At 40.4% G+C, this 17,096-nt stretch overlaps 1 protein-coding gene across 1 annotated transcript; it reads right to left on the reverse strand.

Annotated features, from left to right (window-relative positions):
• Positions 1-222: 222 nt before the first annotated feature.
• Positions 223-1,683, reverse strand: LOC118643538 (serine/threonine-protein kinase MARK2-like). Its single transcript, XM_036281646.1, has 2 exons — positions 1,602-1,683; positions 223-1,436 (listed from the first exon to the last, which is right to left on the reverse strand). Exons 1-2 carry the CDS (start codon positions 1,681-1,683, stop codon positions 223-225), a joined length of 1,296 nt encoding a protein of 431 aa, XP_036137539.1.
• Between the last annotated feature and the right edge of the window lie 15,413 nt (positions 1,684-17,096).

Raw genomic sequence — 17,096 nt, forward strand, 5'->3', positions numbered from 1 at the left:
GCTTCTGACAACTGTGGAGATGGTGGAACTCAGCACAAACTTTTGACGACTGTGGAGATGGTAGAACTCAGCACAGACTTCTGATGACCGTGAAGATGGTGTAACTCAGCACATGCTTCTGACAACTTTGGACATGGTGGATACTCTCCTACTGTAAATATTGAGCAGAAACTCAGCATCTTTTGACTATGGCCTTACCTAGGCCATCCGGGACTTTAATACTTAGACTGGTTTTACTTTGTTTGTTTTGAGGTCTTTCTTTTTGGATGGTCTTATGCAACTACATTTCAAAAAAAACTGGATGACCCTCCTAGCCAACCCCTGCCACCCGAGGCTGTGGCCAGGGGAAGAGGCTGGGACCCCATCATGAAGGTGCCCAGCTTGGAGGGAATTGTTATCAGTTGCTTCTTTTCCAGCTGCAACGCTGCTGCTGGGGTTACCGCTGCTGGGGTTGGTGTGCGCGTCCCCAGGGCCATGCTGGACGGGTGGGCAGGGAGCGGCCGTGCTGGACTCTGGGCTAAGTGGGGGCGTGTTGTTCTTTGCTTCCGCACTGTGTGGGAGGGGGGGCGGCTTTGCTGTCAGGCTTGCTAGGAGGCAGGCAGGGTCTTGATTGTTATGCCCAGATGGCAGAACTTCGTGGCTTGAGGTAGCACTGCAGTTCAAGTCAGAGGAGGGGCAGGGTCTCACCCTGATCTTGCGGCCCTTCATTTTTTTCTTGTTCTCAACTAGTAGCATGTATGTCCCCATAATATCATTTAATTTTTTGTTGTTGACAGATTCCTGGATCTCCTGTGTGTCAAAACCAAGCTTTTCCATGTCTTCTGTTACCTGGGGGTCCAGGTCACCCCAGGCTGGCTCGATGTATGGCCTCAGTTCCTCATCTTGGTCCTTATTGACCCATGGGTCTTTCATAATCTCTTCTAGCGTTGGTCTTTCATCGCTGTTTACCGTTAACAGTTTATGTAAAAGTGTGAGACATTCTTCACTTATATACGATGGTTCAGTAAATTTTCCATTAGTTATTAGTTGTTGCATTTCAAAATATGAACGTCCCTTAAACGGCATTTCTCCAGTAACCATGACATACAGTGTTACCCCCAAGCTCCACGTATCCACAGTCGGGCCATAATAAGGTGTGAATGTCACAGCCTCTGGGGGCATATAGGCCATGGTGCCATGGAAGGTGTTGATTTTTTCTTCATCGAATGCTACACTTAGCCCAAAGTCAGTGATTTTTATATTTTTGTTCGCATCCAGGAGGATGTTTTCCGGTTTTATGTCCCTGTGGACGATGCCCTGCTGGTGGCAATAATGGACTGCGGACACCAGCTGTCGAAACATGGTCCGGGCTTCTGCCTCCGGGATGTGGCCGCTCTTTGTGATGTAATCTTGGAGGTGACCTCCAGCAGCGTACTCCAGGATGATGCATGTGGAGTCTGCAGTGGAGACCACTTCATATATTTTGATTATATTTTCATGACTAAGTGTTTTTAAATAATTAACTTCTTCTGCCCCGTCCGTGGTCTCCTTCGACAGGACCTTAATCGCGACATCAGCGCCTGTCGGCAGGTGGCGAGCCGACAGCACCCAGGCGAACGAACCCCGGCCAAGGATGTCTAGCAAGATGTAATTTCCAATACGACACTCCTCGGCATCAGGGGGGACTTCTGAGTCATCAGACATGATGGCTTCAACATAAAAAATTAGAGATGTCCGGTCACGATGGCAGCATGGGTGAATGCGGTATCGCGTCCTCCCACAACCACATCAAAGTTACAGCTAAACTACAGAACAACCATCATTCCAAACCACCTGAAATCCAGCTGAATGGAAGTCCTACAACTACAACATTACAGCAGCAGCCACATGGAGACTGGTAGGAGGGGCAGAGGAGGACAGGCTGGTCCCACGCCCATGTGTGGTGGATAAAAATCAGGAGGACACCTCGGCTGGGAAGGTGTCCTCCCTAAGGACTGAGGGTTCCCTGTCTCACCCTAGGTGCCCTGCTCAGGGTTCCAGTGCCCGGAAGAGAATCCCCATAACTTCTGGCCAAAAAAACCAGTGGGAACTGAGGCTGAAGCGGCTGGGGCCCCAGGCAGCTCCTTAAAGGGCCCGCGCACGGACTTATCGGACTCTGTCCCTCTAAGCTTGGAGGGGAGGCAGCTGGAGGGGCGCCAGAGACATACAGGGAAGAACTGAGCTGTTTGGCACTGGAGCGAGGGCTGGAGAGGGGGCTTTCTCTGGGACAAATGTGCTGTTAAAGGCCTTTGTTCCTTTGGTGAGCCCCTCCCTGGGGCGGAATACAGCCGCCATATCTGGGACTCCAGCAACCAGCTCACACTGGTAGCCCCGCCCTGGTGATTCCCTGAGGCCCCGCCCCACCCAATTTTTAGGCCCACAAAAGCTTAACCATATGATTGGACTGTCTTGAATCCTGCTTCAGGTTTTCCTAAATTATTTCAAATGAGCAGCATCTGGTCTCAGGTAGCCCCATACCCCCTGTTAAGTAGTACATAGAAACAAACACAGGGAGGCAGCCAAAATGAGGAGACAAAGAAACTGGTCCCAAATGAAAGAACAGAAAAAATCTCCAGGAAAAGAACTAAGCGAAATGGAGATAAGCAACCTAACAGATGCTGAGTTCAAAATACTGCTTATAAAGATGCTCAGTGAACTTAGTGAGAACCTCAGTGAACTTAGTGAGGGCCTCAAGAGCATAAGAAAGGACCAGTCAGAAATGAAGGAGGCACTAACTGAAATAAAGAATAATTTACCAAGATTCAATAGTAGAGTAGGCAAGGCCAAGAAGCAAATCATTTATTTAGAATCTAAGGAAGCAAAAAACACCCAATCAGAACAGCAAAAAGAAAAAAGAATCCAAAAAATGAGGATAGTGTAAGGAGCCTCAGAGACAACTTCAAGCGTGCCAACATTCTCATCTTGGGGGTGCCAGAAGGAGAAGAGAGAGAACAAGAAATCGAAAACCTATTTGAAACAATAATGGCAGAAAACTTTCCTAACGTGGTGAAGGAAACAGACATACAAGTCCAGGAAGAACCTCAGAAAAATGAGAAACATCTGTAATACATTCAACAATAAAGATAAAAAAAAATAAAAACAAAACAAAATAAAAAACTAAATGAATATAACAAATAAACAAAAATAAAATTGAAGAGAAAAGAAAAATAAGAACAAAAATAAGACAATAAAAAATAAAATAACAAAAGAAAAAAGAATAAACACAAATAACAAATATTTAAAAGAAAAAATGATAAACGAAACAACCAACAAAAATGCCAAAATCCAAAACGCAAGCTCACCAATCGAAGTCCAAGAGGTCGCAAAAGTCAGTTCACTAGTTTCCGTCCAACAATTCACAATTCACAATTCACAATTCACCACAGATCCGCCCACTACTCCAACGCCACAACTCTCCACAGATCAGCTTCCAGAGCAAGGGCCTTATATAGGATGGTTTGCCATTCCCTCACAATGGTGCCTTATGACATCAGAGCAAGACATGGACCAGCTCTGGCTGGGGGTAAACCACAGTGGTTTTCTCACTTTTGGTCTCATAGCCCTTTTACTCTGGAAAATAATTAAAAGAGCCACAAAGAGCTTTTTTTTTATTGTGTGGACTATTAAAGATTGATATTTACTTTATTAGAAATAAAAATCTGCAAGGTGAAGAAACAAATTAAAATGAAGCCTGACTTTTTCTCATGATCCAGGTCTCAGTTCAGATTTCCCCTGTCTGGAGAGGGCTTCCCTGATCCATCCACTCCTACACACCTCACCCAGCTCATCACGTTTGTGGTCCTCATGGCACTGACCACGGAGCAGCTGATTCTTGATTACTGTCTGTCCTTCCCATGAAGGGAGAAGCACAGCTGTAATGTTCCCTGTGTCTAGTACAGAGTGGCAACAAATCAGTGTTCAAAAAATAATTGTTCACTGGATTAATAGAAGAGTTTGGTGGAACAAAAGAGAATATGGTCAATTATTTAACCAAACTGATTTATTTTTTAAAATTCTTAAAAAACAGTCATGTTCTATCCTCACTCAGCTTCTGGGGCAGATACGATAGGCAAGAGGAGGGCTGAAGGCTGAGTGTCCAGGTATGTGGGTGCTTGCTGAGGCTGAGGAAAGGCCACCTGGTAGGAGCCTTGCCTTAACGGTTAAAGATGAGTCCTCCCTCCAGTGGGACTTGCCACAGGAGGCAATGCATTTGGATCTGCAATGAGGCTGAAGGGTATTTTTTTTTAAAAAAGTATTTTATTTTATTTATTTTATAAATTTGTTTTTGTTACAGATGTTTCTCCTTTTTCCCCACTGACACCCTTCTTTCCATCCACCTGCACCACCCCCAGCTTTGATGTCTATGTCCATTGGTTATGCATACATGCATGTAAGTTCTGTGGTTTATCCTCCCCCAAACCCCCTCCTTCAAGTCTTGTGAGTCTGTACCCCACCTCTATGTCTCTGGGTCAATTTTATTCATCAGATTGTTTAGTTCATTATATTCCAAAAATAAGTGAGATCATGTGATATTTGTCTCTCTCTGCTTGGCTTGTTTCACTTAGCATAATACTCTCCAGGTCCTTCTATGCCATCTCAAAGGATAAGAGATTTTTTTTTCTTACAACTGTGTAGTATTTTATTGTGTACATGTACCACAGCTTTTTTATCCACTCCTATACTGATGGACACTTGGGTTATTTCCAGATCTTAGCTATTGTAAATAGTGCTGCTATGAACATAGGGGTACATCTATTTTATCTGATTGGTATTTCAGGTTTCCTAGGGTATATTCCTAGAGGTGGGATCTGGGTCAAATGGCAGTTCGATTTTTAACTTTTGAAGGAACACCATAGTGTTTTCCACAGTGGCTACTGCACCAGCCTGCATTCCCACCAGCAGTGTACTGGAGTCTTCTTTTCTCCACACCCTCGCCAACACTTGTTCTTGGATGATTTGTTGATGGCAGCCATTCTGACAGGTGCGAGGTAGTACCTCACAGTTGTTTTAATTTGCATCTCTCTGATGATTCATGATATTGAACATTTCTTCATATGTCTCTTGACCATTTGTATGTCCTGTTTGGAGAGGTGTCTATTTAGGTCCTCTGCCCATTTTTAAATTGGTTTCTTTGTCTTCCTTTTGTCAAGTTGTACGAGCACTCTATATATTTTGGAAATTAACCCCTTATCTGATGCATCATTGGCAATTTTGTTCTCCATGTAGTGGGATCCCGTTCTGATTAATGGTTATTTCTTTTGCTGTGCAGAAGATTTTTAGTTTAATGTAGCCTCATGGGCTTATTTTTTCCTTTCATTCTCTTTCCTTTGGTGTTGTATCAGTGACAATTTTGTTGTGAATGATGTCTGAAATTTTGTTGCCTGCGTTTTTTTCTAGAATTTTTATGGATTCACGAGGTACATTTAAGTCTTTTATCCATTTTTAGTTTATTCTCATGTATGGTGTAAGTTGGTGTTCTAGAAAGGAGGAAGTGAAACTGTCATTATTTGCAGATGACATGATATTGTACATAGAAAACCCTAAAGACTCCATCAAAAATATACTAGACTTAATAAATTTGGCAAAGTAGGAGGATTCAAAATAACATCAAGAAATCGATGGCATTCTTATATACCAATGATGAAATCTCAGAGAGAGAAACTAAAAAAACAATTTCATTTACCATCGCAGCAATAAAATTAAGATACCTAGGAATAAACTTTACTAAAGAAGTAAAGGAACTCTTCACAGAAAACTACAGGTCATTGAAAATAAGAAATAGAGGAAGATATAAAAAAGTAGAAGCATATACCTTGTTCATGGATTGGAAGAATTAACATCATTAAAATGTTTATACTACCCAAAGCAATCTATAGGTGCAATGCGATCCTCATCAAAATATATACATTATCCACAGAACTAGAAAAAATACACTCCAAAAGTTTATATTGAACCAAACCAAACCAAACCAAACCAAACAAAAACCTCAAATAGCCACAGCAATCTTGTAAAAGAAGAACTAAGTAGGAAGGATCACATTGCCATATTTCAGGTTATACTACAAAGCCACTGTAATCAAAACAGACTGGTACTGGCCCAAGAACAGGCAGATAGATCAATGGAACAGAAGAGAGAACCCAGACATTGACCCAAGATAATATGCTCAATTGATATTTGACAAAGGTGGCAAGAGCATACAGCGCAGTAAAGACAGTCTCTTCAATAAATGGATTTAAGAAAATTGGACAGCTACTTGCAGGGTGTTTTTACACCTTGAATATCCACTGTTAGATGACACAAAGGATTCCTTAGGTGACCCTGAGTCGGTCTTTTAGGTAAATTTTTGTGTTACTTAAATGAACCTTTTCTGTGGAGAGAAGAGATGATGAGGCCTTTTAATTTACATTTATGAAAGACTTTGAAATCTCTGGATGAAAGAATTTCTGCGGAGGTACAAAGGGTGAGGCAATATGTTGGGGCATATTTTACCCTTTATGGAGGCAGAGAAGGAGCAAGCAGGATCGAGGACACTTAGGGGAGCCTCCGGCATACTATGTTTCGAACTAATCCTTGAAGAAAGCTCCCTACTTTTAGTACATTGAGTGTTTTAATCACATGGACAATGTACTATTGTAGTAGTAAGTTTCCTTTAACATTTATCTCCTAGAGTCTCAGCTTTTTGTGAAGGGAAACTCTGGGGGGATTTGCCAGTGAGCTATTTCCTCGGCAACACTTTAGTTTGTTACTTTGTACCTTACATTAGTTTATATGTCATTTATTTTGGTTCTGACCTTTACTATTTCTTTCCTTCTACTTCCTCTGGATTTTTCTTTTTGTTTACTCTCTTAATTCTTTAGGTTGTAGAGTTAGAAAGTCTATTAGAAATTTTTCTTGTTTCTTGAGGTAGCCCTGTAGTGCTATAAAGTTCCCTATCAAGACTGGTTTTGCTATTTTCCATAGATTTTGTGTTGTTGTGTGTTTATTTTCATTGGTTTCCAGGAAATTTTAAATGTCTTCTTTGATCTTTTCGGTAACCCATTCATTGTTTAATAACATGCTCTTTAGCCTCCATGTGTTTGACTCTTTTTGTTGTAATTGATTTTTAGTTTCGTGCCATTGTGATCTCAGAAGATGCTTGATATGATTTCAATCTTTTTGAACTTGTAGAGACTTAGTTTTTGTCCTTTCATGAGCTCTATCTTTGAGAATATCCCATGTGCACTTGAGAAGAATGTGAATTCTGCAGTTTGGGTTGTAATTCCTAATAGATATCTATTAAATCCATTTGATCTAGTGCATCATTTAGAATCTTTGTTTCCTTGTTAATGTTTTGTGTGGAGGATCTATTCAGTGATGTCAGCAGAGTGTTGAAATCCCCTGCTATGATTGCATTGCTGCTGATTTCTCCTATGAAGTCCTCCAGAAGATTTAAAATGTATTTTGTGCAAATATGTTTACCAAGATTATATCCTCCTGATAAATAGATCCTTTCAATATTATGTAGTGTCCTTCTTTGTCTTTAGTTATGGCCTTCTTTTTGAAGTCTATTTAATCGGTTATGAGTATTGCTACCCCAGCTTTTTTTCCCTTACCATTTGGTTGGAAAATTTTTTTCTATCTCTTCACTTTCAACTTATGTGAGTCTTTTGTTGTGAGGGGTGTCTCTTGTAAACAACATATATATGAGTCATGCTTTCTTATCCATTCAGCTACTCTGTATCTTTTGATTGGAGCATTTAATCTATTTACATTTAAGGTTATTATTGATATGTACTTATTTATTGCCATTTTTATTTATTATGGTTATGTTTCTCTTCCTATTACTTCTGCTTATTACAGCAGTCCTTTTAACAATTTTTGCAGTGCTAGTTTGGTGCTAATATATTCCCTTAGCCTTTTTTTTTTTGGTCTGGAAAGTTCTTTATTTCTCCTTCTAATTTGAATGATTGCCTTCCTGGATAGAGTAGTCTTGGGTTCAGATCCTTGGTTTTCATTACCTTGATTACTTCATGCCATTCTCTTCTGACCTGTAGTGTTTCTATTGAGAAGTCAGCTTATAGCCTTATGGGGCTTTCTTTGTAGATAACCCCTTGCTTATTTCTTGCTGCCTTTAGGATTCCTTCTTTATCTTTAATTTTTGCTTTTTAATTATTGTGTCTCTTGGTGTGGGTCACTGTGGGTTCTTTTTACTTGGGGCTTTCTGTGCTTCTTGAACTTGTATGATATTTTTTCTTCACCAAGCTAGGAAAATTTTCTGTCACTATTTCTTCAAACATATTCTATAAGCTTTACTAATTTTTTTTTCTTCTGGCACACCTATGATGACGATATTGTTACATTTCATGTCCCACAGTGTTCTTAGGCTGTCTTCCTGTTTTTTAATTGTTTTTTTCTTTTTTGTTTTCTGATTGGATGAGTTTTTTACCCTGTCCTCTAATTCACTGAGCTGGTCCTCGGCTTCCTCTAGTCTGCTGGTTATTCCTTTCAGTGTGTTCTTTATTTCTGCTATGTCATTCTTAATTTCCTGTTGGTTGGTTTTCAATGATTCTATATCTTTACTCATGCTGTTGAGCTTCCTTATGATTATTACTCTGAACTCTCCTTCTGATATCTTGCTCAATTCCATTTCATTTATTTCTTCTCTTGTCAAATTATCTTTTTCTTTATTTGGGATTTTTTTTTCATTTTTTCACCATTTGGGCTGTCTCCGTAGGTTTTGGAGCCTGCCAAATTTTCCCTGTGGGTGTTGGTGTTCCTCTGCTTGTGGCTCCCTCAGCTGGGATTGAATAAGTGTGGGAGGGGCCACTTTTAACACACTGTCAGGTGTTACTTTTCTGTGTAAATTTGGAAGCTAAGGAAAGGTTCAGTTATACTCTAGCTTTTTGCCTGGAGGCTGTTATTCTCAGTTACTTGATGAGCCTCGATTTGTAGCCTTCAGCTCAATGAAAAATCCCTCAGCTGTAAGAGGATTTCCAGTGGGTGGGGCACTTGTTTGCTATCAGACTTTAGATGTTAATGAGCCTCTGTTTGCATTTCTCTGGCCTGGCCTGGTGGTGTTGAATTCCTGTGGGAGGGGCCATTGCTTCTCCCCAGGCCTCTGGGAAGGGACTCTGAGTAAAATGGCTACTGTCCTGTGAGGGAGTGATTCAGTACAGAACTCCTGGTGGCCTTTCTTCCAGCCTTCATCTCTCTCCTGAGCCAAAAGCCCCAGACCCTCTCCACACAGTTTCATTCCAGTCTGCCCTCCCTCTGCCAGAGCCCAAGGTGAATGGCTATAGCTGATTTGCTGCTCTGAAAATCTCCTACTTTCTCAGAAGGAAGTGTGCACTGCTAATACAGCCCTTGTTGCTGTCCATGGGCTCCTAGATTGCCCCCATGCACCTCCACGGTTCCTACCAGGCTCGATTTGGTGTGCTCTGCCTGTCCCTGGATGTACTGGTTTTCTTTCAGCTTCTCTTCAGTTGGTTTTTCTTGATTATTTGTCTTTATTTTTTAGTTGTAACTCCAGTTTGGTCCTGGGAAACAGTATGTGTAGCTTCCATTTACTCTGCCACAATCTCCATTTCTTTTCTTCTTGATTTTCTATGCTTCTTTTGATATACCCTCCGGTTTAAGTATTATTATTTTTATTCCTCTTCTTGGGTCACAAAATTCTTAGCAGATCCCAAAGAAAAAATTACCTTATCAGAGCAGCCTAGATTGCAGTACTTGGTCTATTAACTGATTAATTATTGGTCAGACTTGTTTGTTTTTTCCAAGGTAATTATAACCCAAACATCCTTTTTATCATGAGCTTTTTTAAAAGTTAAATATATCTGTTATGTCAACAAACTGTTTCAGGCCTTATGCCCAGGACTTAATTTTGCAACCTATTATCTATCTCTGAATTTTTTTAAAATCCTCACCCAAGAATATTGTTCCACTAATTTTTAGATAGAGTGGGAAGAAGGGAGGGGGAGAGAGACATTAAAAAACATCAATGTGAGCCCTGGCCGGTTTGGCTCAGCGGTTAGAGCGCCCACCTGCGGTCCGGAGAGACCCGGGTTCGGTTCCCGCTAAGGGCATGTACCTTGCTTGCAGTTTGTCCCCGGCCCTGGTTGGTCGTGCGGGTGGCAGCCACTCGATGTGTCCCTTTCACATCGATGTTTCTCACTCTCTCTCTTCCTCTCTCTCCCTCCCACTCTGTCTGTACAAAAAATGGAAAAATGTCCTCGGGTGATAAAAAAAAAAAAAAAACCATCAATGTGAGTAAAACACATTGACGAGTTGCCTCTCACACAACCCTGACCAGGGCTGGGGATTGAACCTGCAAACCAGGTACATGCACTTGAATGGGAATCAACCCATGACCCTTTGGTCCATGGGCCAACCCTCTAACCACTGAACCAACCCAGCTCGCTCTGTTTTTTTATCCTTACCTGAGGACATTTTTTGCATTTATCTTTAGATACAGGGGGAGGGAGAGATGGCGAACGAAGGAGAAACATCGATGTGAGAGACACACATTGACTGGTTGCCACCTACACAACCCAACTGGGTTTGGGGAAAACTGCAACAGATGTATGTGCTCTTAGTGGACATCAAACCCAGGTCTCTGTGGTCCGTGGGCTGACACTCTAACCACTGAGCCAAACTGGCCAGGGGTAGCTTTTTTATTTCTTTTTTAACAATCTCTTGGCCATTGTTATACAATAAATTATCTTGTCATAATCAAATATTGATTTGGTTTCTTAGCATTAAAAATTTACATCACCCTTACTAGCATTGAGGTTTAGTTTTGTAGGAGTTGAGAGAGTTAATCTATGTAGTTAGCATTCTTTAGCAGGTCATCTGGCTAATACATTTTATTGGCAAATACAGTGAAACCTTCTCTCTGGTTGGTTGTTGTAGGTGCCCACCCAACCCGAATAGTCTTTCTGGTTCTCAGCATTTACTTTTGCTGAAATTATTGGACTTACAGAGTCCACTATTTATTCTCCTTAAACAGAAATAGGCATATAATTATGCTTTTAGAACATGAATGTTAAGAGAATAATTACCAATCCTCCTAATTATTGAACTTAATAAAATATACACATGGTGTATTATATGTTGTTTTGAATTACAATGACCTTTTGGGAAGACTTCAGAGCAACTCTTCTATTTTAAGTCATTTTGAATTTACCGCCTTTCACAAGACTCCCCTTGTCCTATATGCCATGAAGATGATGTTGGTAGTGATGATGATGGCAATAGGGATTTTAATTTGTAGCTCCACCTTAAGAGACATATCTTTTATTTAATGGAGAAAACTACATTATAGTGTCTGGGGATTCACATTTGAGTGATAATACAACAAAAATACAAAGAAGTCATTATTATAAAAGGATATGCAGAAGGGAAGGGGATGTGATGGGAATGATGCTTATGGAAAGATTTTATGGGCTGAGTGGCAAAGTTCTATTTTTTTTTTTAACCTGGGCATACATTGGATGTGTGTGTGTGCAGATGCACATGTGTGAATATCTGTGCTTTATTATTTTCAATAAAAATTTTATTTATAAAACTGTTATCATATAGTTAGTAGGAGCCCTTTATGTTGAATCCTTTATTCTATTTTTTTTTTTTTTTTTTTTTGCAGGAGAGACAGAGAGAGGAGGAGAGAGAGAAACATTAATGTAAGATAGACACATTGACCAGTCATCACCCACACAACCCCAAACGAGGCCATGGACAAACTGCAACCAAGGTACGTGCCCTTAGTGAAAACTGAACCGGGTCTCTCTGGTCCATCGGCTGACACCCTAACCACTGAGCCAAGTTGGCCAGTGTGAATCCTTTATTCTTCATACATTGCCCCTGACACTCTTGAAAACATTCTTGCTTTTTGGCAACAAGAGGATGTTGGAGAAATGTTCTAATTTATTTAACACCCTAAATCAAGGAATTAGCGATCTTCTAAGGGATTCTGTTTCCTTTTAATAGGAAGTAATTTGAAAGACCGGGACCTGGGCTCTGGGTGCACATGAGAGTATGTGGTGAGCAAGAGTGCGTTGGGGTTGCTGCTGAGTCAGAACTGCACACATACCTTTTAGGTCTATTTTTCGCACTGGTATTTCCAGTTTAACTTACTATATTGCTATTCCATAATTTTCTCATATTATATAAGGTTTGTGTTAACAACTACAAATCTTTCTCCAGAAGTTGACAATCTTTTTTGGTATGAAACTCCTGGATGGAGCCAAGACATGCCTTATATCACATTCTTCTCTCTGGTAGAGTAATTTCCAAATTTCTGTCATTCCCACGGTTCTTGTTTTTACATATTTGCCAAATTCATAATTTTGTACCAACTCTATTATTGCTCTCCTAAAATTTTGTTTAATTTACATTAAAGTGACCCCCTTAAAAGGATTATATTCATATCAAGCAATATATGTGGAATCATAGGGTTTAATGAGCTGGCCATATGTATTTCCAGTATCCATTAACATGGATGGATACATAAGTGTGAGAATTTGAGGCGACTCAGTAAAAAACATGATGTTCCCTCACTCAAGTTTAGCACCACCTGGAAGACAGACAAGAATCAGGAAAATAGAGCTCAAAATATCAAGGTCATTACCAGTAAAAACTGCACAGGGGGATGTTGCTCAGGTGCTGTTCAGTTACGGGTTCCCGAGGTGTGGATCCCAGGCTTGGACAGACATATCCACCTGCAGGCCTTTCCCACAATGTGGTTCCATTTGCCCCACTGCCGAGGATTGCACAGAAGTTGTCCTTCCTGACGGAAACAGATTCTAGAAGGGTGAGGAGGGAAAACAGAGCTACCATACCTAGTTTTTTTTCAAACTCACCAATTGGGCAGGAGTGAGTAAGGAAGAAGAGAAGGGCTGGAAACATTAAGCTACTGGGTATTTTAATTAATAAAACACAAACTCAGGGGAAATAAAGACTTAAAATACACATTTGTCTGTGTCTTAAGGCAAAGCACTAAGTACACCTGTTGGGAAGCCCTGCTGTAATGAACACTGCTATGATTAAGTGCCTGTGAAGTTCGCCCATCTCATATTGCTTGGGTACCTTTCTGATCTCAGTTTGTTATATTTGGAAAAACAAATTTAATATAGAAGAGTCTGTCTGAATCCAGATCAGAGTGAATTATGTTGACAATGGTCTACATGTACCATATTTGCCATTTTTTCAGATACTTGTGTTAAATAAACTTCTCACTGCAAAATTACAATCAAAAGGTCCTATCTAGCTCTTCTTATGCCACTGGGTGTCATTTTACCTTCACCACTCTTACAATGACTATATTATGGCAAAATCTCATGAGTTTTCATTCTTGATTTTCTTAACTAAGTCAGGAACACTTCTCCCATTCAAAATTTTTGATATGGTAGCCTCCTATGGTCAGATTCCATAGAATGTTAGCTTAAATGAACAAGTTGAGACACCCTATTTAACTACCCCTTCCTTCTAGAGAGATGATGAAGTGAAGACAAAAGACTTCTCCAAGGTCATATCCTACTTATTAACTGACAATTCTAGAATTGAGGCCTCCTAATTCTCAGCTTATTTATTTATTTATTTATTTATTTATTTATTTATTTATTATGTTGCCCCTGGGCCTTTAAAACAAAGTTAAAATGAGCGAGCAATAGTGTTGGCAGAAAGAAAATATTTCCTATAATTTTCTATCTCTAAAATATATTTTGAATGTCTCCATTCTTTCCCATGTACCATACCATCACCCAAGTCCAATCAATACCACCTCCTGCCTGGATCACTGCAATAATCTCAGAACAAGTTTTCCCCATTTCAACCTCCAATTCAGTTTTTTCCCCTCACATCAGTTTCTCACTGGAATGCTTTATCTTTAATTTTTGTCACCACCTTCCTCTTACTCATTGTATTATTTAGGGCTGTTTTTGTTACAAAGGACAGAAAGACACAATTCAAAATAGTGGATGCAAGTCAGTTGGGTTAAGTTATGCTGCAATGAAGAACAGCTCCAGCCCAGCTGGTGTGACTCAGTGACTGAGCGTCAAGAAGTCGCCAGTTCGATTCCTGGTCAGGGCACGTGCCCGGGTTGTGGGCCAAATCTTCAGTATGGGGCATGCAGGAGGCGGCCAACTGATGTCCTCTCTCACTGATGTTTCTATCTCTCTTTCTCTCCGTTCCTCTCTCTCTTAAATCAATGAAGAAAAAAAAAAAAAGAACTGCTCCAAAATGTCAGTGCTTTCGTCTCTCTGCCGTGGTTGGTGAGAGCTCTGTTTTTTGCATGCTCAGGTAGGATTGAGGTTGGTGGAGTCTCCACACTTTGGAAAGTATTTGATTGTCATAGCAGGAAAAGAAGGCGTGCTGAGTTATATAGGGCTCTTGAAGACTTCTGCCCAGAAGTGACATACATTATGTGTGCTAACACTTTATTGGTCCAGTCTCATGTCTAACTTATAGGAGAGAGAAAGAGCAGTCCTACCATATGTCCAGGAGGAACAGAACCAGAAAGAATTAAAATATGACTAACACTAATGACTCCCAACTGCACTGGCTTTAGCCAGAATGGAATGTGCTGTGACTCATAGCTGAAGAGTTCGTGGGTGGATACAGTCAGGTGCAGCTTAAATTAGAGCTTTAATGATGCGAGGGGGATCCATTCCTTGATCTAGTTGTCTTTCAGTTATATGTCACCCCCCTCCTTTAGTCTCAAGGTCATATCTTCCCAACAATTAGTGCGAAGCCCCTAGATGGAGCCTCGCCACTGTGATTGGCCTAACAGGTGTTATGTGCTCATTCCTGAACCAACTAAAAGCATCACTGGCCAGGGAGGTAGAATACACTAATTTGCTTAGACTAGGTCTTGGCCCCACCTTAGCAGTGATGGGTGGCAGAAATGTCTTCAAAGTTCACTGCAGTGAGCTCAGAAAGTGTGTGCAAATACTCTATAGAAAGGCTTGGACTGTGATTGTAGAAGAAGGTGAATTGATGCTGGGTAAGAAAATAACTAAAGATATAGACTGTTCTTTTCTTTCAGGTCTCATGTCTAATTTTACTTTCTTAGGAGGGATTCCTTTGGCATATATACAAACTGAAGTAGATACTCCTTTTATGATCTCGAAGGAGCCCCTTTTCTTTTCTTTCAAGGCAAAATATGTAATTCTGTATGCATCTGTGTGATGGTTTAATATTCATTTCCCTCAATAGAAGGTGAGCTCCTTGAGGGCAGTAACTAGATCTCATTAGTTTATTGATGTTTCCTCAGCATCTAGAAAACTGCCTAGCACACAGTGGGTTCCCAAAAAATAGTTATTGAAAGAAGTTACAGCAAATACATGTTGAATATTTATTGATTTTCAGATAAAGTTATGGAGCAGAATTTGAGGGGTTTGGGTTTAAAGATACATGGCCTGTATATCTATGTTAACACATAGGTACATTTTAGTAAGATGGTACAGGTAACAAATTGGATTAATAGCATGGATTCGCCAATACTTCTATGGTAACAATTAGATTGCAGAAAAATAAAAAAAATAAACATTTCCAAGATCTATAAATCAATATGGCATATTAAAGTGTTAGTGAAAGCCCAGGCCAGTTTGGCTCAGCGGTTGAGTGTCAGCCTGCGAACCAGAGAGTCCTGGGTTCAGTTTCCAGTAGGGGCACATACCACAAAAATATATATATATAGTGTTAGTGAAAAACTAAACAAATCTACATTTCTCACCCCCTCATCCTGTGTACAAGATGAAGCACAGTTCTGTTATGAATTGGCTTAGATAAGCTCTACTAATCGAAACCTGGAGACATGAAGGTTTTATTTTTATTAGTCATTAGTTATTTACTGAGAATTTTCATCTTTAAAAATTTTTTTTCCTTTATTGATTAGAGGGAGAGAGAAAGGGAGATAGAAACATCAATGAGAGAGAACATCGACTGGCTGCCTCCTGCATGCCCCCCACTGGCGTTCAGGCCCACAACTTGGGCATGTGCCCCATCCAGGAATCAAACTGGTGACCTCTTGGTGCACGGCTCAGTGCTCAACCTCTGAGCCACATTGGCCAGGCTGAGAATTTTTATCTTTAAACAGGCAAACTCTCTTACAACTATCTGAGCAAATGTGGTGCCTCAGTCTCTTCTCCTGTAAACTGTGGACAATAACAGCACCTGGCAATGTTTGAGGATTAAAGTTAGTACATGCAAATTACTCAATGTAATTACACAAGGAACAGTGCCTGGCACATCTTAAGTGCCCAAGAAATGTACCTATTATTTTCAAGAGCTTGTATTAGTGCCTTATGCCCTCTCTTATTTTATTTGAATAGCAATTTTCTCCACCAGAGAACTTTTTTATACATTATCTTATCTGAATGCAAGAGAGATTCAGCATTTAATGTCTGTAGGGTGTCAGAGACACAAAGAAATATTAGGTCCAGTCCCATCTTTGAGAAATTTACAATCTAGTTTCAGCAGAGTATATCATCCTATGGCTTAATTTTAGAGAATACCTTTCAGGGGAACTAAGACTGTTAGCTTTTTACCAATCAGGATTCTCTAGGTGGAAAGAACAGAATCCAATTTAAACTGGCTTGAAATACAAAGTGGGTTTGTTAGCTCATATAAGAAGCAGTGAAAGTAGTGTGGTGTTTAGGGGTGATTGGTCAGGGTCCCCACAGTGTTCACTGAGGGCTCATATTTTTCTATCTGTTGGTTCCTGTCATCACAGGGATGGCGTCAAACCAAGGTTGTCTACCCATAGACATCTGCTAGCCAGGTATAGGGACACTTCCTTGTTCAGATCTGGGGGAGGGGTGCTAATTAACAGCAGGCCCCAGTAAACCTCTCTTCATTTCCAGACTGGGTCATATGCCCATTCTATTGCCAATCACTGGCAATGGAGGTCACTCCTGGACAAACAAGGCCCACCTTTGAAGCTGGGAGTGGGGTGAAAACCTGAAGGGTTCTATTTTGAAGACAGAAGGATAGGCTAAATGCAAAGTAAACAGCCAACAATTTCCAGTCTATCCTTTGAACATACTTTTCTTTATGTTCTAATGCTTTCTGTGCCAGGTGCAGAGAAGATGCTTAATGCAGAC

The sequence above is a fragment of the Molossus molossus genome, unplaced genomic scaffold (genome assembly GCF_014108415.1).
Source record: "Molossus molossus isolate mMolMol1 unplaced genomic scaffold, mMolMol1.p scaffold_m16_p_4, whole genome shotgun sequence".
Classification (NCBI taxonomy): domain Eukaryota; kingdom Metazoa; phylum Chordata; class Mammalia; order Chiroptera; family Molossidae; genus Molossus; species Molossus molossus.

Excerpts from the sequence above, each read along its gene's own strand:
- LOC118643538 (XM_036281646.1), bottom strand. The coding sequence starts at position 1,683 with ATGTCTGATGACTCAGAAGTCCCCCCTGATGCCGAGGAGTGTCGTATT. Across the intron at positions 1,437-1,601 it reads GCTAGACATCCTTGGCCGGG|ACTCCACATGCATCATCCTG; the intron begins GTTCGTTCGCCT and ends TCTCCACTGCAG.